The sequence below is a fragment of the Olea europaea genome, chromosome 21 (assembly GCF_002742605.1).
Source record: "Olea europaea var. sylvestris chromosome 21, O_europaea_v1, whole genome shotgun sequence".
In the NCBI taxonomy this organism is placed as follows: domain Eukaryota; kingdom Viridiplantae; phylum Streptophyta; class Magnoliopsida; order Lamiales; family Oleaceae; genus Olea; species Olea europaea.
In genome coordinates this window covers 3535019-3561944 of record NC_036257.1, presented here as the reverse complement: position 1 = coordinate 3561944, position 26926 = coordinate 3535019, and the positions used below count along the sequence as shown (strand labels likewise).

General features: G+C 32.0%; 1 protein-coding gene across 1 annotated transcript; it reads right to left on the bottom strand.

The window, feature by feature from the left end:
- Nucleotides 1-6268: 6268 nt before the first annotated feature.
- LOC111370258 lies at nucleotides 6269-7971 on the bottom strand. Its single transcript, XM_022991938.1, has 6 exons — nucleotides 7889-7971; nucleotides 7737-7798; nucleotides 7526-7625; nucleotides 7393-7434; nucleotides 6753-6806; nucleotides 6269-6509 (listed from the first exon to the last, which is right to left on the bottom strand). Exons 1-6 carry the CDS (start codon nucleotides 7904-7906, stop codon nucleotides 6426-6428), a joined length of 360 nt encoding a protein of 119 aa, XP_022847706.1. The 5' UTR covers nucleotides 7907-7971; the 3' UTR covers nucleotides 6269-6425.
- Between the last annotated feature and the right edge of the window lie 18955 nt (nucleotides 7972-26926).

Here is a 26926-nt window from a genome sequence, read left to right as displayed (position 1 = left end):
TTTATATGATTCTTGACATATCCGAAAGATGCCATATTAGCGTCCTTTGACAGAGCAACATCCAACACCGCCCAAGTATGACTATCCTCATATAGGGTACCATGACGACCTCAAGTCAAAGGAGCAATTGCACTACCGAACGTTAGAGATTAAGCACTGACACTCAGATAGTTATCCATGTGGAATCTCTAGGCGGGTCTCCAATGTTTTGTTCTATATAACAAAATATCCACGTGTTCATTTAAGTGTCATCACACTTTACCTTGCAAGATCAGCTACTTATTCACAAGTAAGAAATGTCACATGTGATGTATCTCATTATTACTTACGACCACGAACGATTTAAGATTCAATCATATGTACTTTGTATCTCACAATCACAACTCCTTGTGATTAACAAATTACAAAGATTTGAATCTACACACTCTATTATTTAATTTAATTATTTATTAATTAAATAATAGATCTGCCATTAAATTACATTAATTATATATTGAAAGTACTTATAACCAAGGTTGATTGGACCTAGGTTATAACACTTACAATATATGTGATTCACTTGGGCATCTTTGAATCCTCCATTACTACTATCTTGACTTTGACTACATCTCAACTCCTAATACAATTCAACTAAAACATAATTTTGACTAAGGAAATTTTCAATTACAAATTATATAATCTGGACCTAAAAATATCCCCTTTGGCATTTCGTGATAAAACCATTTATTTCAATGTTAGAGTAAAAAACAATAATCTACCCAACAATTTAACGTTCAAAATTTACTTCAACGTTTTGTCAACTTGTTTCCTGAAACACACGGAAATAACAATACCACGTGAAAAGCAAAAGAAAATTGACAAGTAATAAAGTAGATCTAGCAACTCAAAAGATGTTATCGATATTACACAAAACACAAAATCAGACATAATATCAACTATGAAAAAATTGCCGGATCAAACATTCATATTAATTGTCTTCTCCACCTAACTCATATCCAATCATCACAACAAATAAAATTGGTTAAAAAATTCTTCAAATTTTCTCCCTAAATCATGTACTCAACTCTCTGAAATACTGATCTCTTCCCCTTTTTATCACGAATAACGAAGGAAAAGTATTAATATAAATGTGAATACCACCAAGAGTAACGAGTAAAAAGATTATGCACATAAAAGAATATGCAAAATTATGCAAAACGTGTGATGGGAGAATAAAAATATAATTTCTTTCTTTTGAGGCATTTGTTTTTCATAAATTTTTTTAAATATAAAATCATGAACATTTATTTGCTTACTGATGCATATATAATTCATAATTAGTAAACTTTTCACACAACTTGTTTTAAACATAAATGAACTAAATTGTATAAAGTATTTATTTGTAGAAGTGCTATTAAACTCATGTAAGCATGTCTCTAAACCTTAAATTTATATGAAAGGACATGCAAAGTATCATCGATGACTGGATATATTCTTCAAATTGTAAAGGTAAACCTATTGTTACTAGGATAATTTTAAATTTAAAAGCTCATATTTTATTGTATAAATTATTCTTTCTCCCGCTATTTGTGATGAGCACACACACATACATATTTATTTTTTTAAAATTTATGTGCAAACTCTTCTTCATCAAACTTTCTATATCACCTCTATATCGGGTTTTAGACGAATGACTACAAAGTCAGTTGACTTATGGGGCACCGGGTATTAAGATGCCTTGTAGACTTAATCACTCGAGTCATATAAGTTACAAAGAAAATATGACTATCCAATAACATTTTTTTTCATATATTTCTTTTGAAGCTGAATAACAATTTTTTAAAGAAGAATATACTAGAGTTTAGGTCAACTAGTTTAAAGGTCATTCTATATTCAAAGTCAGCCCACCACAAAAATGTCCGCCATCCAAAATCTTTCACACACGGTTAAACACTCACAAGAGCTTAATGTGTGTAGTGTAGATGATACATGCAATAACCTAAATCAAGTACTCTAAATGGAATCTAAATAAAGTTAGTGAAAACTTTATTTACTATTCATTAATTACATTAGTACTTGATTACAAATTAACTTGTCCAAAAAACATTAATAGAAAAATCCTTTCTCCTTTCTTCAATTTTCTTTTTTTTTTCCCCTCCATAAAAAATGCATGCATGAATAAGTAGTAATCATGAATAAATAAGATACACGAATAAGTAGGAAAAGTTTCAAGAGTGCATGCATGAATCAGTAGTAATTATGAGTAAATCATATGCATGCGCGTAAAAACCTACTCAATTAGGTAAATAAGTGCTCTAATTCCGAAGGACAATGCAAGTAATATCACAATTAACATCACTTTGATCTATGAGTTCACTCTTTTTGACTAAAATCTTCTTAGACATCATAACTCATTAATTCAATTAGGTAACTCACTTGATTAGTCAATAATTTAACAGAAATAGTTATAGTTTGTTGTTCTTAATCAAGGGCATAGAGGTATGATCTAAATTGGTTTTAAAAGATGAAGCCGTATGTGTATTAGGTTTATTCAATTATACCTCATTATCAATCTTCATAGAGCCACTAGTAAAGCATTGAAGTTGGGCACTAATTTTCTCAAGGTCACTAGTAAGAGTCTTAACCTTAACTTCTAAGAGCTCTTTCCCTATCCTTAATTCATTCAGTAGACTTCTTCTATTTGCTAGCTAAAGTCTCATTTTCTAACTAAAGTTTATACAATTTCTTAATGGTAGCATTATTATTATTTTTTAACTTAACACATTCGTTAAAATAAGTTATCAAAGTCCTCAAAAATGTCACACTCATTTTCTAATTCTTCTTTCAAAGAGTATGATTGCTCATAACCTCACTTGACTCTTATTAGGATTGGAGTTCTCACTTTGATTATTGGAGTTAGACTCATCATCAATGAGAGAGGCATTCATTGCATTATACCTCTTCGAGATATCTCTAGCATCACATTCTCCCTTCTATCATTTCTAGAAGTACTAGATTCATTTTTAAACTTACAAGGAGGTCTCTTACTATTCTTGAGAAATTTCTTAGCAAAGTGGGCAAGTTCACCATCCATAAGTTTAATCTTCATCACTAGTGTCATGATCTACATCCCTAATAGATTTAAGGGCTAAAGACTAGACTAAAATAATATATTTAGAAAGATCCTACAAGTTCGGCAATTTTAATAGCATCTAGGCCTTTGTTTTCCTCAATAGCTGTGACATTAGGTTTGAATCTCTCTAGTTGAGATCTCATAACTTTCCTGACAACCTTAGCCTTAGGGCTTCGTTCCCCTGAGTTAAAAACTAGAGTTGACCATATCATTCAATTTAGTATAAAAATCATCAAAAGACTTATCATCTTTCTTCAAATTTGGCAGTCAACATCTACGATATAGACTGTTTAACAAATTTAGTTTCCTTACGTGCAGTTTCTAGGATATCCCAAGCTTCTTTTGCAGTCTCATACATTGGCACAACCTAAACTCTTCGGGTTACCGCCATAAATAGGGCATGAAACCCTTTACTATTCCAGTTACACTCTACTAGGTTATCTTTGATCCAAAAAGAAATATTTGTAGGATTTACTACTCCAACAACAGTTGTAGCAGGACGGTCTAGCCTTTCTCTACACACATTCAAATTCTCCCATCCACAGATTTCAAGATAGCTCTCATCCTTACCTTCCAGTAAGCATCACTCGGGCTCGGGACTAAAAGAATGGTTGGGACAACAAATATCCATCTCGTTCGTACTTTAGATACCCCGTTAAAATACATGTATGAAAAGTGACTGACTTTTCTAGAAAATTATATGGGTTAAGAATTGAATTTAGGCTCTAATACCAATTGTCTAATAAATATTTATGTTTAGACCCAATTATTGAGAATTAACAAGCAGTAAGTCACTATTTATTGATTGTTGATGATTAAGGTTAATTAATCCTGTATTGTCAATCAAATAAAATAATTAGATCAAAAGCAATAAATAACATCAAAATTGATCATAGGGGAAAATCCTAACTCATGATAAAAAACCTCCAGTCATACTTGACAATAAACATTAATTGACTCTACCCACCTAAATTGTAAATTACCTTCTCAAAACTCTGGCCTACTTTTCTCTCCGTGTGGATCCATATTAACAAACTTCATCCTTGAGAGTTGGAACTCCAAGTGCCTTTTCCCAATACTCATTGACACTCAAAGTTAATTGGCGAAGGTAGGGTTTTGTTTTGGTGTTTGATCAATGATCACTTTATGCTTTGATATGTAGGCTGAAGCAATAGATATTGGAATATGTATTTAGCTTTCAAATAACAAACTCTTGACTTATAACAAGGCTCTACTAATGAAGGATCAAACCTTTGAACAAGGATTTTGAGGTTGAATCAATAGAATCAATATAATGTTTTTATGATCTTGAACAATGAGATCTCTAAGGCAAAATAATGATTTACACACCTTGGGACATTCATCGGGTTGTACATTTATAATGGAGGTGTTTAGGGTGAAAAGGGGTTCAAAAATCACTATTTTACGGGAACTAAGCAAACTAAAAATCGAACCGTCGATTGGACTTCTAGTCTCATGACCAGCGAGAGGTCTTTGAGCATCGATCTGGTGTCCGATTGAGGTGATTCAAAGTGTGTTGAAATGCTAATTTAATGGATTATAATAGTTAATGAATTCAAATGTTTGGTATGTGAACAATACGTAGCAACCTAGAGTTCAGAATTTGGAGTAAAACTAGTGCAATACTTTGGAATTCCATTAAATTCTAATTGCATTTCATTGCTCATATGTGATCTACTTACACATTTTTTTACTCCTTCAAGGACTATACTAACAACCATTAACTATTTTGACCTTAATTACAATTCTATTGCTCTTATTTTGACTTTGATTACAACTAAATTAACACCTACCACAATTCAATTAAAGCATGATTTGAGTAAGGAAATTGTCAATTGTAAAATTTGGACCTAAAAAATTGAACATGGGGATTACCCATGATGATGAAATTCAAGAAGGAATTTCCTCTTGAGCAAATGTTTGGAATGGAAAAGGCACCATAGTCCGCTGACCATTAGGTTTTGGATTTTTACAAATTCATATCTTACACTTATTTGGTTCATGATTTTCATAATTTTTAGATTGCGTCTCGAGTATTTGAGTTGTTTGCTTGTTCATTTTTGCTGCTTTTGTGTTTTGCACGGTTGCACCATTGACTTGGAGCAAACATTGAGTTCAGGAGGATTAAAGTTGGAGTTAGATTAGCATAATGTGAATTTGAGATGAAAGGATAACTAGAGAGGTCACAAAGGGCTGAAATACTGGTTACATGAGGCCACATACTAAGAGATGTTAGGGTCCCCCAGGAGAAATAAAGCTCATATCGGCGAGCCGCTGCGCCATCCAAACCCACTTGAATTTGGTCAAATTAGTAATGTTTTATAGTCATATTTGATAGATTAATACTCCTTGTACATAATGGAGTTAAATAATGGTTTTCATACATATGAGATGTCAAAAAAAGACGGAAAGATTATTTATTTATTTTTGGGTTAAAAAAATTCTAACTCAGTTGTATCTCACCACATCATCTGCATGTAAATTATTTTGTTCATGTAGCACAACCGAATTTGTTGAAGTTGGAAAACTATAGCATAAGTGAATTTGGGAAAAAAAAAATACAGTCTTAATTATCTCGTTCACAATAAATACACACACAAATCCCCAAGGTTTGATAGCAGGGTGAAAGGGAAAGGAAATAAGAAACAACCTTCTTTCATCAGATTTAGATTGATGCTTAGTGATAAGAGTGAAATTATACAAAAAGGGGGTAAAAAATATATATTGAAGAACTAAATGAGAAAGGAGGCAGTAACAGGTGAATAGGGGCTTTATTCCATTTCCTTTCTTAGGGCTGTTGTCTCAGATAAGTTGTTTGAAGTTGTCGTTATTTCATAAGACAAGGGAACATATAACTGATGTAAGGTATGTTAAGTGATGGAAAACCATTGATGGAGGATTTTACAGCAAGAACTTGGCTGGTAAACTCAAAAAACTTGGCCCTTACATTTCTGGACCATTAGAGTGATCAAAATGCAGATTCGGAGTGTTTCAACTTGCTGATTTTGATTTTGGAGCATGAGAATGCAATACACAATGAAGAAATTTGATAATTACTTCTTTACGAGTAAGATTTCGTGAACTCGAAATACTGCAAAATATTTCAGTAATCATACCACTATTATTCTTATTATTTCTAGTTCAAAGGCTAACTGTTCACCATTGAAACTTTCTGTAATCATAGTATATAATTTTCGGATATATAGCATAAAATATACTTGTCCACCAAAGACTTCTTCAGGGAACACTTATTTCTTCTTTCTGGAGGTCCCATAAACATCACTCCATTTGATCAAGACCGTCGAGCTCTACCAGAACGTGCAGAAGACTCATTTTCTTCTACCACATTTGATCCTTGTCCTTCTTGGAGTGAAAGCTGAAAACATAAGAAGATACACTGAATATCATCCAAAATTTCTTTGTACAAACTCTGAAAGAGAATATTGGTACAATTGAATGAACATAAACTATACATAGTTGTCTAAGGAAGTCGATAGTCTCAAGAAACAGTTGAATAGACTACTATTCGACAGACATCATTGACATCATTTCCGAATAGAAGACCTGGAAAATGTTACGAGAATGGCATGAGATGAGCAATTAAAAAATGGTTATTTACCCGATATGACACCTGATTCTTCAGCCATGCATTTTGAACTCTTAAGCCTTGCACCTGGATTCAAAAGACAAAATGGCATGAAACCAGCAATCGAAAACTACGTTCTTAAATTCTTATCTCATGCTTCATATATATAGCCCTCACGACCGGACTTCACAATACAATGTATAATCTTAGTATCTTTTATTCTTTAGCGTATGTTGCCAAAATCTAACCTTTTGTCAAACACACGCCATATCCATTTCAAATCATGAGGTAGTAATGAATTTGAATCCAAAATTTCTCCTATCCCATAACTACCCTCCAATTTCTTGTGTCTGCTTGCCGACAGAGAAGGGTTCCAAAACGGGCAAAGTTGTTAAATTGGATTGTGTCATTGAGGGCAGAATTGGAAAATCAATTTCTTGACCGGTTGTCAATGCATTGAATGGAATAATTATGTGTCCGATGGTGCAGAATTTTTTACAAATATTGCACTGTTTCTTTAAATTACCAAAAATAAATGCTATCAAGTAGAGGCTTAGTGTCTTCAAAGTGTAGAACCCATCTAACAAAACAATCCATTGAACTACATGCATACTTATTTTCGTTTTTTTGGAAATATCTTAACACCATTGAATATTTCTTAGGAACGATTTACCTTTCCTTCCGCATGCTGAATTTGCAGTTGGATAATCTGGTCCTGAGTATACAAAGGATCAAAAAAAAAAACAAAAAAACATGAGGTTTCATTAATTTAATTCCTGTAAAGGCACTTCCATTTCCAACAATACCTCAGTTGCTCGGATTCTTTGTGAATTATCCGCCATCTGTTGCTCTAGGGCCGCTAGTCTTGTAATGGTGATTGGTCCCACAGGTTCCCCTTGGACTCTCCTAGTATATGAATATTGGGGACTCAGTCTTCAGATTGGTCATAATAATAAAAGAAGCTAGAAAATAAAATTTCATCTACTAAAGTTTTTGATTCAGGGTGATCAGTGGAACCAGTATTCAGCGTTTAGATTTCCCTGTATTTGCTGCAGGTATAGTTTTTGTCCCTCCAAATACTGCAATTTCAACCAAAAAAAAAATCAAGTTTTGTATAAAAGAATAATAGCAGTTTGCTAATGAAAATCTGATCAAGAAAGGCAATTGACCTCTATACTGCGTTCCATTGGCGGATTCTTAGGCTGAATATTACGAAGAAATTCTGAAACAGGATGAAATTTTTATAAGAAAATGAAATATTTTAGCAGAATACATATATATACACGAATTTGATCTCTTGCCATATATACAGATATACAGATCTCTTGCCATATATACGGATATACGGATCTATTGCCATGCATATATATATATATATATATATATGGCAAGAGATCCCATGATATTTTTGCAATAATGAAATTAATATACAATATATTCGTCATTGATTGAGATCGCATGGGATAGTCTTGGAGAAATATGCCATTATAATTTAATTAATTTATATCATTCACAGCTAACCATATAATAAGGCAATTATTATATAGTCCTTTTCAAAACTAAACATTTTGTTGGGGGAGGCGGGGTATGTATATATATATATATATATATATAGAGAGAGAGAGAGAGAGAGAGAGAGAGAGAGAGAGAGAGACGGGGCCTTACCCTTTCCTCGTCCTTCTTTCAGGAAGCACTTCGGTCACTCCCGTTTAAGAAAGCTGTGTTAGCTTTGTATTGGCTCCCATCTTACTTTTTTATTGAGTCAAAAAGTTGGAGAAAAATATTTTAATTTGGACTAGGATTTGAACAGGTGCTCTGCACATGTTTTGTGTATATATATATCTTACCCACATCATTATGATTAGGAGACGTACAAATCTATTCAAAAATCATAAGATTCAATTTGAAAATAATAGCATCTCCCAAAAAATCTATTTTGTGTTGTGTGTCCATATAGTATATTTTATGTGTCAAATATGTTGATAAGTTAGGAACTTGAGAATGAGCGGAGTAGATAAACGAATTCGTGTTGAAAACCGTCACCTCGAAAAATGGGTAGAGTAACTATTTAAATATTTTCTATTGAACGATTAAAATCTAAACTCAAAGTTTAGCAACAGCTAAACTTAGATATCTGTGATTAGTTCATAAGACCATTGAAGAAAATGAAATTTAAGTTGGTGAGAATAATTAGAATAGCAAAACGGTCATTTATGCTCATACCTAATTATCGAATTTCGGACGGAGATAAAATACATGTACGGCATGTCAGATGAAAGTATTAGAGATTCTGTGATCTTATATATATTCCAAAAATTCAGTCTTTTGCTTTTAATGGAAAAAACAAAGACTAATAATTAGATTGAGTGGTCTATGATCGACTAGTCATGATCTAATTATTTTAGTGAAAAAAGCAAAACTTGTGCAGTACTTTGACATTCTTTTGACTTTTAATTGCATTCCATTTATATATATGTTGGGAATCTACTTCTCATGCGCTACGAAAAATTATAGCAATTTTCGATTTCCATCAGAATTCATCTTTGTGTTTAGATAAAAATTGTGAAAAAGATCATATCTTTTTTTGGATCTGCAAACTCCTTTGCTTTTCTTACGTTCCAACGATCTTGATCTATCAACCACAGCAGTCCAATTATCCATCCTTCAATGGTGATTCACACAGAGAACAAGATTGCAATATTAGGGTTTTTCTTGTACTAGCAAGAATAATGAATTCTTTACAAACTTATAAATCCTAATCAGTTATTTATATAAGCCCAAATGAGCTTGGCCTGACCCGATCCAATATTTAATTAATCCATTTAATTAAATTCGATCCGTTAATTAATTAATCCAATTAATTAATTCAGGCCTATAAATAACCAACTCAATTAATTAATTTATCCAACAATTGTTAAATTAATTAATTGACAAATTACAATCTTCCAATTATCTTTTGTGTGCGACCCATCAGATTTCCGATCACGATATCTAACAACATGAAATATGATTTTGATCTAATCAAAATTGATAAATTAAAACACCATTTTAATTTATCACTAATTCACACTCGTCGTCCCAGATTGACATCTAGCAATGTATCTGGATAATACATGTGACGGAAAATGTCACGTGGTATGACAAAATCAAACTCGTTCGTTTACTGTGAAACTATAATCCTTTCGTCAATATAATCCGATCAATTACGAGATATGAAAATGTGTCAATCTCGATTATCAATCATATCTTTCACTCCACTATTAAGTCGATATAAGTAGAAAACACTTTTTCGACTTATGAGTACACCTTGACCAAGGATTTCGTTATCGACTTAATTGAATGAAATGCAGATTATAATCTCTTACTATTTAAGAGTGACGAATCCTCTATTGGTTATTCATAACCTTCATATGGTTCTCGACATACCTGAACGATGCCGTATTAGTAGCCCTTAGCAGAGCAACATCCAATTCCGTCGAAGTGTGACTGTCCTCATATAAGGTACCATGACAACATCAAGTCAAAGGACCAATTCCACTATCGAACATTAGAGATTAACCACTGACACTTAGATATTTATCCATGTGGAATCTCTATGCGGGTCTCCAATGTTTTGTTCTATATAACAAAACATTCGCGTGTTCATTTAAGTGTCACCACACTTTAGTTTTAGGAGATCAACTACTTACTTCACAAGTAAGAAATGTCACACATGATGGTCTATCCGTAATAACGATATCCGTATCTCGTTATTACTTACGACCACAGACGATTTAAGATTCAATCATATGTACTTTGTATCTCACAATCACAACTCCTTGTGATTAACAAATTACAAATATTTGAATCTACGGAATCTTTTATTTAATTTAATTATTTATTAATTAAATAATAGATTTGCCATTAAATTACATTGATTATATATTGAAAGTATTTATATCCAAAGTTAATTGGACCTAGGGCATAACACTTACAAACTCCCACTTTCACTAGATCCAATCACTTATGTATCCAATATTATATGAGTCTATATGACTATCATATTTATGCTACGACAACTCTTTGTCGGTAGATTTGCAATATTGTCAAATATGGGAATTTGTTATTCTCTTTAGTTATTTCTATGTATTATCTCTCTGATGAAATTGTACCGTCCTAATACATGTTTGGATTATTGATGAGACCTTAGTTCATTCGCTTTGTGAGGACTCTATTGTCATCACAGTACAATAGTATGTGATCAACAATATTAGAACCTACTCCAAGTTCATTAATGAACATATTGATCCACATTGCAACTCTTTACTGCTTCTGAAGCAATCATGTATTAGGTTTTCGCTATTGAATTAACAATTGTTTCATGTTTGGAACCCTTCCAACACACCGTTTAAGAGTAAACCAATTTCTCCATATAAAATCTTCTCAAGATTTTATATAAATTGGGAGGAGTTAAGCAATCTTCTGGATCTATCTCTATAGATAAGGTTGCTTTCCCATATCGTTCATGAATAAATCCTTTAACAAACATTATTTCAACGATTGAAATATAGGGATGCTATTTAAAATCAATTGATTCCACATACACATCTCTATGTAATATTTCATTTCATCTATATGACAAAGTCTGTCATGCTAGATTTAGGTAATAATTAGATTATCACATTTATGCCTTATAATTTCTATACTCATTATTGAATCCTTAGTATTAAAGAATATAAACGTCATTTTGTAATTTACCATAACCATTAGAATCTTTATCAAGATAAACAAGAACAATTGTCTTCAACATTAAAATAATTCATGTCCGAACATGAAATTCATTTTAATGTTCCAGTTATGGTGGGTACAAAGAGAGATTTCTCTAATTCTAATACTAAACCAAAAGGCAATCGCAAGAAGTATATTATTACAGGAAATGCGACAACCTTTACTCATCTTCAACCTGTAGGTCAACTTCTCCCTTTCACAGTGGTCTACTTCTATTTAGCTTCTCTATGTTTGTATAAGTACAGGATCTGTATCTGGTATCAAATACCTAATAAACTAGTGAAGTAGATGCAAGCCTTGCAATACTTCTTCCAATGACCTTTCATTCTATAATGAAAACAATGGTTATTAGATTTGGTATTGTCATTCGCTTAGACTATCTTAACCATATTAGGTACTTTCCCAAAGCCCCTTTAGATTTCCTCTTAAAACAATTAGAGGAATCAATGGCTTGCCTACTTCTAACTTTGTTATTGGGCATAACAGTCCTAAGCGTGTTAAGCAACTCAATGGGTATGCATTCAAACTTATTCATATCATAATTCATAATTAGTATGAATAACTCTCTGACACAGATTACAGAGCTAAGTCAATACGTAGTTCGTAGTTTACGACTAAACCTCATTGAGACAATTCTCAACGTCAATCATCTTCAGTGTCTAAGTATCGACTGAAGATTACTCTGTCATTTTGCATTGGTATAGTTGCTTGGAAGTCTCATATCCTTCCAGACATGATTATTATCGTACAACTCTTTGAAATGAAAAATCATATGTTAGCATGTTAGCATCTATACTCTCATGTTGCTTCCATAACTCAGGGTGACATAGTTGCAAGTATCACATACGTTGCAGTACTATTATCATCACTGGGTTTATTATAGTAGCCACATTTTCCTTAGTTTAGTCATCACTAGGCGTCTCTGGAAAATGGCTATTTAAGGACAATCAACTTTATTATGCCTGAGAATAATTCTCAAGTTGCAGTGTCAATCAAGAAGATTTAATTTGATTGTTAGCATCTAGTAAGCATCTCAAATACACATGGTTACTCACGATTTAATAAATATAAATGACGAAAAAGAAAAGAATAATATATAAAATGCATTAATTAATTTAAATGGACTTTTATTAAATTATTTATGCTCCCACTGTTTAATTCAAATTTATGACCCACTCATATAAATTTACGGAATACATACTTCACTCCCAATGGGTCGGGATCCCATTTGTTATACCAAGACCTTGAGTGTACTCAACAAGCATTAATATAACATTTGAGTAGATACTATTATCAATTGTATCTCCATACAACTTCCAGATCGTTAAGCTGACAATTCTTTGTCTTCCCACATCTTATGTGTTAGCTTAATATGCCTCTAAAATTTATCTCATTGAGTGTACTCAACAAAAGAAAAATTTTAATTAAGTCAAACTCGTCATTCAGAAATATCTGATATTTCATAGTGTCAACATTTCTCTAATAGACCAGCCTTGAGTGTACTCAACAAGTTGAGACGATTTGAAACTCTAGTTTTTCACTATATGATGAAAGCCGATTATAAATGTGACTTAATATTTTATTGAGGGGTTTTGTATTCAAAAGTTTCATCGTAATATCATATATGTTGTATTACACATCTACCATGTAAATAAACATATATATAATATAATAATAATAGTGTGGACGATTATGGACTTTTACTATCTAGTCTCCCCGAGCCATAAAGAAGACTAACTGGTCAATTTCTAAGGGATATAGTATTGATTCAATATCAATACACCATCTCTATGGTCTCCTCCTCTTATTGTTTCTTCAATTAGTCCATCTACAACTTATATCCTATACTAGTTGGCATGCAGACCTAAATGTAATTAGACTCTTAGGTCCATAGCAATAATATTAATAATAACGGACTCGCATGTTCAAAACAATTAAGAGTTCGCAGGCCAACAAAATGAAAAGATTAAAAATCAATCATTCAACACATCCATATGGTCGAGTCCATAATCATCCACTAATAACGCATTTATCACATAAATGTATGCCTATCTAATATTATATGCAAATATATTTCTAGTTTCTAGTAATTAAGGTTGTCTATACTCTTTTTAGACAAATGGATCAGAACAATTAAATAATTAATAAATCATATTAATCAATTAATTAAATTAGCGGGCATATTTAATTAAAATCAAATTTTAATTAAATATCGAATTAGAGTCCAACTCTATTTCCATAATTATAGGGTGGGACTATTTAATAAAAATCAAATTTTAATTAAATATCAAATTAAAGTGCAACTCTAATTTTAAAGCTTAAGGAGATGAAATTTAATTAAAATCAAATTCTAATTAAATAGCAAGATTAGAGTCCAACTCTAATCCCAAGATTTTAGGGCGAATTTATTTAATTAAAATCAAATTTTTTAGAGACCAATTCTAATTCCAAGAAGAAATTGAGGGCAAGACAATTTAATTAAAATCTAATTCTAATTAAATGTGAAGTTAGAATCCAATTATAATTTCAAGAATTTATTCGGGTGAATAATTAATTAAAATACATTTTAATAAGCATTAAATTAGAGTCTAACCCTAATTTAAATTAAATTAATATTTTAATTTAGGATAAAACTCCTACATAAAATAAAAGTCAATTTAGGGTCAAAATTTAATATTTAAGTTAAAATCCAATTTTAACGAAAATATTAAAGTTGTCAACTTTAAATAAAATTTTATTTTGGGTCAAAGTTAAAATTATAGGTTAAACCTATTTACGATATAATTTTAAAACGATTCTAAAACTCAAAATCAAACCATTTTGAAATATACAAATGGACCCAAGTTAAAATTATAAACAAGGCCTCACAATTTCATGAATTGCAAACAAGCCCGCTGGAATTAAAATTAACCTGACCCCAAATTAAAATTGTTAACAAAGCCCTCAAAAGATCTATAATTTCATAAAGGATCCTTTTCGTTTAATTGCAGGAAGCCCCTGAAATTTCATAAATTGTAGATGTAGCCCCCGCCTTCATTCTACCCCAAAAACAGTGAAACCCGATTAGCAAACCCTAAAAGTTCTTACCTCTCTCCTTGGAGGTGCCGGTTCTCTCTCTAGCCCACCAGCATCCGGTGCCTCCTTCTCCCTTTTTTTTCCATTAAAGTTGCACAGCAGCGTCACTACAACTAATTGCAGCAGCGATTGCTGCTGGAAATCAACAGCGGTGCTTACCGCTACTGATGACAGTTGTAGCTCCTCGCCGTTGTTGCGACGCCGACGACAAAATGTCTAATCCCGCCATATATATATTTTTTATTTTATTATTATTTTTTTTATCAAATCAGATTTTAAAAAAATGAAAATTAAATTTCCACAATTGCTAGAAACTAGAAAAATGTATAACAATCAACTTTTGATTGCACAAAAATGTTAAACAAGTTCTAACAAACACAGTGAAACCCGATTAGAAAACCCTAAAAGTTCTTCCCTCTCTTCTTGGAGGCGCCGGTTCTCTCTCTAGCCCCTAGCATCCGGCTGCTCCTTCTCCCTTTTTTTACATTAAAGTTGCACAGCAACATTGCTACTGGTAATTGCAGCAGGGACTGTTGCTGGAAATCAACAGTGGCACGCGCTGCTACTGATGACAGTTGCAGCTGCTTCCTCGCCATTGTCGCGAAGCCGGCGACAAAATGTCTAATCCCGCCATATATATATTTTTTATTTTATTTTATCAAATGAGATTTTAAAAAAAGTGAAAATTAAATTTCCACAATTGCTAGAAACTAGAAAAATGTATAACAATCAACTTTTGATTGCACAAATTGTTAAACAAGTTCTAACAAACACAAACCTGACTCTGATACCACTGTTGGGAATCTACTTCTCATGCGCAGTGGAAAATTAAAAAAAATTGATTCCCACCAGAACTCATCTTTTTGTTTAGATAGAAATTGTGAAAAAGATCATACATTTTTCTACATCTGCAATTCCTATACTTTTCTTGCATTCCAACGATCTTGATCTGTCAACCACAGCTGTCCAATTATCCAACCTCCAATGGTGATCCACACAGAATACAAGATTGCAAGATTAGGGTTTTTCTTATGCTAGTAAGAATAATGAATTGTCTACAAAATTATAAGCCCTAATCAGTTATTCATATAAGCCTAAACGGGCTTGGCCTGACCTGGTCCAATATTTAATTAATTCATATAATTAAATTAGGTCTGTGAATTAATTAATCCAATTAATTAATTCGGGCCTATAACTCATCACGGTTCATCTTTGTGTTTAGATAGAAATTATAAAAAAGATCGTACATTTTTCTAGATCTGCAAACTCCTTTGCTTTTCTTGCATTCCAATGATCTTGATCTGCCAACCATAACTGTCCAATTATCGAGCCTCCAATGGTGATCCACAAAGAGAAAAAGATTGCAAGATTAGGGTTTTTCTTGTGCTATGAAGAATAATGAATTCTCTACAAAATTATAAACCCTAATCAGTTATTTATATAAGTCCAAATGAGCTTGGCATGACCCGGTCTAATATTTAATTAATCCATTTAATTAAATTCATTCCGTGAATTAATATATCCAACTAATTAATTCAGGCCTATAAATAACCAACCCAATTAGATTGTTAAATTAATTAATTGACAAATTGCAATCTTCCAATTTTCTTTTGTGTGCGACCCATCAGATTCTCGATCACAATACTTAATGACATGAAATATGATTTCGATCTAATCAAAATTGATAAATTAAAACACTCTTTTAATTTATCACTAATTCATACTCGTCGTCCCAAATTGACATCTAGCAATGTGTCAAGACAATGTATGTGACGGAAAATGTCATGTGGTATGATAAAATCAAATTCGTTAGTTTATCATGAAACTATAATCCCTTCATCAATATGATCCGATCAATTATGAAATATGGAAGTGTGTAATCTCGATTATCAACCATATCTTTCACTCCACTGTTAAGTCAATATAAGTCGAAAACTTCTTTTCGACTTATGAGTACACCTTGGCCAAGGATTTCGTTATCTACTTAATTGAATAAAACGCAGATCATAATCTCTTACTATCTAAGAGTGACGAGTCCTTTATTGGTCATTCACAACCTTTATATGATTCCTGACATATCCGAACAATGCCATATTAGCGGCCTTTGGCAGAGCAACATCCAATACTGCCCAAGTATGACTGTCCTCATATAAGGTACCATGACGACCTCAAGTCAAAGGAGCAATTACACTACCGAATGTTAGTGATTAACCACTGACACTCAAATAGTTATCCATGTGGAATCTCTAGCTAGGTCTCCAATGTTTTGTTCTATATAACAAAATATCCACGTGTTCATTTAAGTGTCACCACACGTTAGCTTGTAAGATCAGCTACTTCACAAGTAAGAAATGTCACATGTGATGGTCTATCCACAGTAACGATATCTGTATCTCATTATTAGTTACGACCACGAACAATTTAAGATTCAATCATATGTACTTTGTATCTCGCAATCACAACTCCTTGTGATTTAGAAATTACGAAGATTTGAATCTACACACTCTATTATTTAATTTAATTGTTTATTAATTAAATAATAGATCTGCCATTAAACTACATTAATTATATATTGAAAGTACTTATATCCAAAGTTGATTGGACCTAGGGTATAACACTTACAATATATGTGATTCACTTGGGCATCTTTGAATCCTCCATTACTCCTATCTTGACTTTGACTACATCTCAACTCCTAATACAATTCAACTAAAACATAATTTTGACTAAGGAAATTTTCAATTACAAATTATATAATCTGGACCTAAAAATATCCCCTTTGGCATTTCGTGATAAAACCATTTATTTCAATGTTAGAGTCAAAAACAATAATCTACCCAACAATTTAACGTTCAAAATTTACTTCAACGTTTTGTCAACTTGTTTCCTGAAACACACGGAAATAACAATACCATGTGAAAAGCAAAAGAAAATTGACAAGTAATAAAGTAGATCTAGCAACTCAAAATATGTTATCGATATTAGACAAAACACAAAATCAAACATAATATCAACTACGAAAAAATTGCCGGATCAAACATTCATATTAATCGTCTTTTCCACCTAACTCATATCCAATTATCACAACAAATAAAATTGGTTGAAAAATTCTTCAAACTTTCTCCCTAAATCATGTACTCAACTCTCTGAAATACTGATCTCTTCCCCTTTTTATCACAAATAACAAAGGAAAAGTATTAGTATAAATGTGAATACCACCAAGAGTAACGAGTAAAAAGATTATGCAGATAAAAGAATATGCAAAATTATGCAAAACGTGTGATGGGAGAATAAAAATATAATTTCTTTCTTTTGAGACATTTGTTTTTCATATAAAATCATGAACAGTTATTTGCTTACTGATACATATATAATTCATAATTGATAAACTTTTCACACAACTTGTTTTAAACATAAATGAACTAAATTGTATAAAGTATTTATTTGTAGAAGTGCTATTAAACTCATGTAAGCATGTCTCTAAACCTTAAATATATATGAAAGGACATGCAATTATCATCGTTGACTGGATATATTCTTCAAATTGTAAAGGTAAACCTATTGTTACTAGGATAATTTTTAATTTAAAATCTCATATTTTATTGCATAAATTATTCTTTCTCCCGCTATTTGTGATGCGCACACACACATACATATTTATTTTTTTAAAATTTATGTGCAAACTCTTCTTCATCAAACTTTCTATATCACCTCTATATCGGGTTTTAGACGAATGACTACAAAGTCAGTTGACTTATGGGGCACCGGGTATTAAGATGCCTTGTAGACTTAATCACTTGAGTCATATAAGTTACAAAGAAAATATGACTATCCAATAACAATTTTTTTCATATATTTCTTTTGAAGCTGAATAACAATTTTTTAAAGAAGAATATACTAGAGATTAGGTCAACTAGTTTAAAGGTCATTCTATATTCAAAGTCAGCCCACCACAAAAATGTCCACCATCCAAAATCTTTCACACACTGTTAAACACTGACAAGAGCTTAATGTGTGTAGTGTAGATGATACATGCAATAACCTAAATCAAGTACTCTAAATGGAATCTAAATAAAGTGAAAACTTTATTTACAACTCATTAATTACATTAGTACTTGATCACAAATTAACTTGTTCAAAAAACATTAATAGAAAAATCCTTTCTCCTTTCTCCTTTCATCAATTTTCTTTTTTTTTTCCTCCATAAAAAATGCGTGCATGAATAAGTAGTAATCATGAATAAATTAGATACATGAATAAGTAGGAAAAGGTTCAAGAGTGCATGCATGAATCAATAGTAATTATGAGTAAATCATATGCATGCACGTAAAAACCTACTCAATTAGGTAAATAAGTGCTCTAATTCTAAAGGGCAGTGCAAGTAATATCACAATTAACATCACTTTGATCTATGAGTTCACTCTTTTTGACTAAAATCTTCTTAGACATCATAACTCATTAATTCAATTAGGTAACTCACTTGATTAGTCAATAATTTAACATAAATAGTTATAGTTTGTTGTTCTTAATCAAGGGCATAGAGGTATGATCTAAATTGGTTTTAAAAGATGAAGCCGTATGTGTATTAGGTTTATTCAATTATACCTCATTATCAATCTTCATAGAGCCACTAGTAAAGCATTGAAGTTGGGCACTAATTTTCTCAAGGTCACTAGTAAGAGTCTTAACCTTAACTTCTAAGAGCTCTTTCCCTATCCTTAATTCATTTGGTAGACTTCTTATATTTGCTAGCTAAAGTCTCATTTTCTAACTAAAGTTTATACAATTTCTTAATGGTAGCATTATTATTATTTTTTAACTTAACACATTCGTTAAAATAAGTTATCAAATGCCTCAAAAATGTCACACTCATTTTCTAATTCTTCTTTCAAAGAGTCATATTGCTCTATAACCTCACTTGACTCTTATTAGGATTGGAGTTCTCACTTTGATTATCGGAGTTAGACACATCATCAATGAGAGAGGCATTCATTGCATTATACCTCTTCGAGATATCTCTAGCATCACATTCTCCCTTCTATCATTTCTAGAAGTACTAGATTCATTTTTAAACTTACAAGGAGGTCTCTTACTATTCTTAAGAAATTTCTTAAATTTCCTAGCAAGGTGGGCAAGTTTACCATCCTTAAGTTTAATCTTCATCACTAGTGTCATGATCTACATCCCTAATAGATTTAAGGGCTAAAGACTAGACTAAAATAATATATTTGGAAAGATCCTACAAGTTCGACAATTTTAATAGCATCTAGCCCTTTGTTTTCCTCAATAGCTGTGACATTAGGTTTGAATCTCTCTGGTTGAGATCTCATAACTTTCCTGACAACCTTAGCCTTAGGGATTCGTTCCCCTGAGTTAAAAACTAGAGTTGACCATATCATTCAATTTAGTATAAAAATCATCAAAAGACTTATCATCTTTCTTCAAATTTGGCAGTCAACATCTACGATTTAGACTGTTTAACAATTTTAGTTTCCTTACATGAAGTTTCTAGGATATCCCAAGCTTCTTTTGCAGTCTCATACATTGGCACACACCTAAACTCTTCGTGTTATCGCCATAAATAGGGCATGAAACCCTTTACTATTCCAGTTACACTCTACTAGGTTATCTTTGATCCAAAGAGAAATATTTGTAGGATTTACTACTCCAACAATAGTTGTAGCAGGACGGTCTAGCCTTTCTCTACACACATTCAAATTCTCCCATCCATAGATTTCAAGATAGCGCTCATCCTTACCTTCCAGTAAGTATCATTGCTTCGGTTAAAATACATGTACGAAAAGTGACTGACTTTTCTAGAAAATTATATGGGTTAAGAATCGAATTTAGGCTCTAATACCAATTGTCGAATTAATATTTATGTTTAGACCCAATTATTGAGAATTAACATGCAGTAAGTCACTATTTATTGATTGTTGATGATTAAGGTTAATTAAAATCCTATATTGTCAATCAAATAAAATAATTAGATCAAAAGCAATAAATAACATCAAAATTGATCGGGAAAATCCTAACTCATGATAAAAAACCTCCAGTCAAACTTGACAATAAACATTAACTGACTCTGGCCACCTAAGTTGTAAATTACCTTCTCAAAACTCTGGCCTACTTTTCTCTCCGTGTGGATCCATATTAACAAACTTCATCCTTGAGTGTTGGAACTCCAAGTGCCTTTTCCCAATACTCATTGACACTCAAAGTTAATTGGCGAAGGTAGGCTTTTGTTTTGGTGTTTGATCAATGATCACTTTATGCTTTGATATGTAGGCTGGAGCAATAGATATTTGAATATGTATTTAGCTTTCAAATAACGAACTCTTGACTTATAACAAGGCTCTACTAATGAAGGATCAAACCTTTGAACAAGGATTTTGAGGTTGAATCAATAGAATCAATAGACTGTTTTTATGATCTTGAACAATGAGATCTAAGGCAAAATAATGATTTAACACACCTTGGGACATTCATCAGGTTGTACATTAATAATGGAGGTGTTTAGGGTGAAAAGGGGTTCAAAAATCACTATTTTACGGGAACTAAGCAAACTAAAAATCGAACCGTCAATCGGACTTCTAGTCTCATGACCAGCGAGAGGTCTTCGAGCATCGATCAGTATTTTTGTCATAACTTTCTCTTCTGGTGTCCGATTGAGGTGATTCAAAGTGTGTTGAAATGCTAATTTAATGGATTATAATAGTTAATGAATTCAAATGTTTGGTATGTGAACAATACGTAGCAACCTAGAGTTGAGAATTTGGAGTAAAATACTTTCGAATTCCATTAAATTCTAATTGCATTTCATTGATCATATGTGATCTACTTACACATTTTTTTACTCCTTCAAGGACTATACTAACAACCATTAACTATTTTGACCTTAATTCCACTTCTACTGCTCTTATTTTGGCTTTGATTACAACTAAATTAACACCTAACACAATTCAATTAAAACATGATTTGAGTAAGGAAATTGTCAATTGTAAAATTTGGACCTAAAAACTTGAACATGGGGATTACCCATGATGGTGAAATTCAAGAAGGAATTTCCTCTTGAGCAAATGTTTGGAATGGAAAAGGCACCATAGTCCGCAGACCATTAGGTTTTGGATTTTTACAAATTCATATCTTACACTTATTTGGTTCATGATTTTCATAATTTTTAGATTGCATCTCGAGTATTTTGAGTTGTTTGCTTGTTCAGTCCGCAGACCATTAGGTTTTGGATTTTTACAAATTCATATCTTACACTTATTTGGTTCATGATTTTCATAATTTTTAGATTGCGTCTCGAGTATTTGAGTTGTTTGCTTGTTCATTTTTGCTGCTTTTGTGTTTTGCACGGTTGCACCATTGACTTGGAGCAAACATCGAGTTCAGGAGGATTAAAGTTGGAGTTAGATTAGCATAATGTGAATTTAAGATGAAAGGATAACTAGAGAGGTCACAAAGGGCTGAAATACTGGTTACATGAGGCCACATACTAAGAGATGTTAGGGTCCCCCAGGAGAAATAAAGCTCATATCGGCAAGCCGCTGCGCCATCCAAACCCACTTGAATTTGGTCAAATTAGTAATATTTTATGGTCGTATTTGATAGAATAATACTCTTTGTACATAGTGGAGTTAAATAATAGTTTACATACACATGAGATGTCAAAAAAAGTCGGAAAGATTATTTATTTATTTATTTTTGGGTTAAAAAAATTCTAACTCAATTATATCTCACCACATCATCTGCATGTAAATTATTGTGCTCATGTAGCACAACCGAATTTGTTGAAGTTGGAAAACTATAGCATAAGTGAATTTGGGATGTCTTAATTATCTCGTTCACAATAAAAACCCACACAAATCCCCAAGGTTTGATAGCAGGGTGAAAGGGAAAGGAAATAAGAAACAACCTTCTTTCATCAGATTTAGATTGATGCTTAGTGATAAGAGTGAAATTATACAAAAAAGGGGTAAAAAATATATATTGAAGAACTTCTTTCATCAGATTTTGACATATAACCAATAACATAGAAGGATATGTCATACCGGAGTACCATTTGACATATAAACATTAACATGAATCGAAACTTATAACTTAACACGATTAAACACATTACACCTCTACATACCTTGATTGATGCTTTTGAAACTTTGAGAACTTGGATTAAAAACTTCGATGAAACATGGACGTTGAAAGAAATGCGCTCCTTGGATGTTTGAAAACCGTTGAGAATTTATGCTTGGAAACACTTCTTAAACTTCTAGGAAAAATAGTTTTCCTCCCTCTCTTTTTCTCTCTTGAAAACTCTTTCTTTAGTATGTAAAAACTCTTGCTTTTAGTGTGAGAAAAAATGAGTAAAATGAGGTCTCTATTTATAGGTAAATATCCCATAACTTAAAGCAAATGAAGGGTCAAATTTCATTTAAGAGAGAAAACATGGGTGCCATTTAAGTTTCAGGTTAAATGCTTCAATTTAGTGGGGTTTTTATTGCTAAAAACGTGAGTGGCCCTTTGAGAAAATAATTGATGAAATTGAATTCTAGAGAAAAACGAGAATTTTCATTTCAGGCAGTTTCGGTCGACCGGCTGTAGTCCGGTTGACACTGCACAGCTTTCAGTATTTCTATCATAACTTCTTCTCCCGATATCCGATTGAAGTAATTTAAAGTGCGTTGAAAATCTAACTCAAAGAGCTACAACTTTTATTTAGATATCATGTTCCAAATCGAATGTTTCCTATGCCAAAAATGGGTCTCAAATGAGACTAAAAATTTAAAGTATACTTTAGTCATCCAATATTCATGTCTTAGTGTCACTAAGGTGTCTAGAATTATTTGGGGTTGTACATAAATACTGATCTCGTCCCCTTTTTATCACTTTGTTAACAAAGGAAAAATAATAATATAAACATGAATACCATCGAGACTAATGAGTTAAAAAGATTATGCACATGAAAAAACATGCAAAATTATGCAAAACATGTGATGGGATAATAAAAATAATAATTTCTTTCTTGTTAGATAATTGTTTTTTCCATAATTTTTTTAAATAAAAAATCATGAATAGTTATTTGCTTACTAATACATATATAATTCATAAATAGTAAAATTTTCCCACAACTTGTTTTAAACATAAATAAAATAAATTTTATAACTATTCATTTGTAAAAAGTGCCATTAAACTCGTGTAAGCAAGTCTTCAAACCTAAAATTTACGTAAAAGGATATGCAAAGTATCGGTGATGAACAAATATATTCTTAAAATTGTAAAGACTAACCCAGTGCTACTAGGGTAATTATAATTTTAAAAGCTCATATTTAATTATTTAAAATTTTCTTTCTCCTCCTATTTGTGAGCGCACAAGCGCACACTTTTATTTTTTAAATTTTATGTGCAAACTATTTTTCATTGAACTTTCCATGTGACCCATGTATCGAGTTTTAGACCAATAACTATAAAGTCAGTTGACTTATAGGGCCCTTGGTATTAAGATACCTTGTGGACTTAATCACTTAAGTCATATAGGTTACAAAGAAAAGTATATGACTATCTGGCAATTTTTATTATTTCTTTTGAAACTCAATAACAATTTGTTTTAAAGAAGAATATAAAAAAGTTTAGGATAACTAGTTTTAAGGTCATTCTGTATTTAAAGTCAACCCACTACACAAATGTCCACCATCCCAAGTCTCTCACATACGGTTAAACACTCATGTGCAGTGTAGATGATACATGCAATAACCCATACCAAATAGTCTAAATAAATTCTAAATAAAGTTCTTGAAATCTTTATTTACTATTAATTAATTAGATATTAGTACTTGATCACAAATTAACATGTCCAAAAAATATTAAGAGAAAATTCATCTTCCATTTTTTAAATTTTCTTTCTTTCTTTCTTTCTTTCTTTTTTCCATAAAAAAATGCATGCATGAATAAGTAGTAATCATGAATAAATCAGATGCATCAATAAGTAAGAAAAGAGTTTAGAGTGCATGGATGAATAAGTAGTAATTACGAGTAAATCATATGCATGCGCCTAACAAATTTCTCAATTAAGCAAATAGGTGTTCTCATTATGAAGAGCAACGCGAGTAATATCACAATTAACATCACTTTGATCTATGAGTTCACTCTTTTTGACCCAAATCTTCTTAGACGAAGATATAATCTTAATCAATTCAGTCATCAATTCAGTCAAACGACTCACTTGATTAGTCAATAATCTAACACAAGTAGTTAAATTTTGTTTGTTGTTCTTAATAAATGGAACATAGGTACGAGCTAACTTGGTCTTAGAAGATGAAGCCGTATGTATATTAGGTTTATTCAATTCTACCATATTGATAATCTTTTTAGAACCTCTAGTAAAGGATTGAAGTTGGGCACTAATTTTCTCAAGATCACTAGTAAGTGTCTTAAACTTAACTTCTTAAAGCTCTTTCCCTACTCTTAATTCATTTAGTCTACTGGTAGACTCATTATGTTTGCTAGCTAAACTCTCATTTTCTAACTAAAGTTTATACAATTTCTTAATGGTAGCATTATTATTATTTTCTTCAACTTAACACACTCCTTAAAATACTTCATAAAAGGCCTCATAAATGTCACGCTCATCTTTTGATTCTTCTTTCAAAGAGTTAGATGCTTTACATCCTCATGTGACTTACTATTCATCATAGATGTGAATGCCATGTAGTTCCTTTCCTTATCAAGATTGGAGTTCTCACTTTGATTATCGGAGTTAGACTCATCATCAATGAGAGAGGCATTTATTGCATCATCCCTCTTCAAGGTATCTCTAGCATCACCCTTCTTTCTTCTATCATTTCTAGAAGTACTAGATCTATCTTTAGACTTACAAGGAGGTCTCTTACTATTCTTAAGAAATTTCATAGATTTCCTAGCTAGGTACACTAGTTCACTATCCTTAAATTTAATCTTCATCACTAGTGTCATGATCAATTTCCCTAATAGATTTAAGGGCTAAAGATTAATATTTCTTAGGTTGAGGTAGACTAAGCTCATATATTTGGAGAGATCCTACAAGTTTTTCAGTTTTAATAGCATCTAGATCTTTGTTTTCCTCAATAGCTATGACCCTAGATTTGAATCTCTCTAGTAGGGATCTCATAACTTTCCTCACAATCTTAGTTTCAAGGATTCATTTACCTAAGTTAAAACTAGAGTTGACTATATCATTTAATTTAGCATAAAAAGCATCTAAAGGCTTATCATCTTTATTTAAATTTTGTAGTCAACATCTGTAATTTGGAGTGTTTAACAATTTTTTCCTCATGTGTGGTTTTTAGGATATACCAAGCTTCTTTTGTAGTCTCACTCATTGACACGCACCTAAAATTTTCGAGTGACCGCCATAAATAGGGTTTGAAACCCTTCACTATTCCAATTACACTCTACTAGGTTATCTTTGGTCCAAAGAAAAATATTGATGGGAGTAACTACTCCAGCAATAGCTGTAACAAGGATGGTCTAGCCTTTCTCTACGCATCCAAATTCTCTCATCCTTCGATTTCAAGAAAGCTATCGTTCTTACTTTTCCATAAGCATAATTGCTTCCGTCAAATTACAGAGTTACGAAAAGTGACTGACTCATCTAGATAATTACATGAGTCAATAATCAAATTTAGACTCTAATACCAATTGTTGAATTAATATTTATGTTTAGACTCAATTATGGGAAAATAACAAGCAATAAGTGACTATTTATTGATTGCTAATGATTAAGGTTAATTAATCCTAATTGTCAATCAAATAAGATAATCAAATCAAAAGCAATGAATAACACCAAAATTGATCACATAGGAAAATCCCAACTTAGGATAAAGAAGCCTCTGGTCAAACTTGACAATAAATAATCCACTAGAAAAGTTAACTCCCAATTGCCCCGCCACAGCTAAACCTTAGCTAACTCTGCACTCCCCTACTTCTCAAAACTCCGAACTAATTTTCTCTCCATGTGCATCAATATTGACAAACTTCATCCTACAGTATCGAAACTCGAAGTGCCTTTTCCCAAAACTCTTGAACACTGAAGGTTAATTGACGAATGTAGGATTTTATTTTGGTGCTCGATCAATGATCTTTCTATGCTTTGATTTATCGGTTGAAGCAATAGATATTGGAATATGTATTTAGCTTTCAAATAACAAACTCTTGACTTATAACAAGGCTCTACTAATGAAGGATCAATTTATGGGATCAAATATACGAACAAGGATTTTGTGCTTGAATCAATAGAATCAATGGAATGCTTTTATGATCTTGAACAATGAGATCTCTAGGGAAAAATAATGATTTAAGACAATTTGGGACGTGTGTGTGTGTGTGTG

Coding starts and splice junctions, on each gene's coding strand:
- LOC111370258 (XM_022991938.1), bottom strand. Junction 7,435..7,525: donor AAAGAATCCGAGCAACTGAG/GTATTGTTGGAA, acceptor TTGTATACTCAG/GACCAGATTATCCAACTGCA. Junction 6,510..6,752: donor AGAATCAGGTGTCATATCGG/GTAAATAACCAT, acceptor TTATGTTTTCAG/CTTTCACTCCAAGAAGGACA.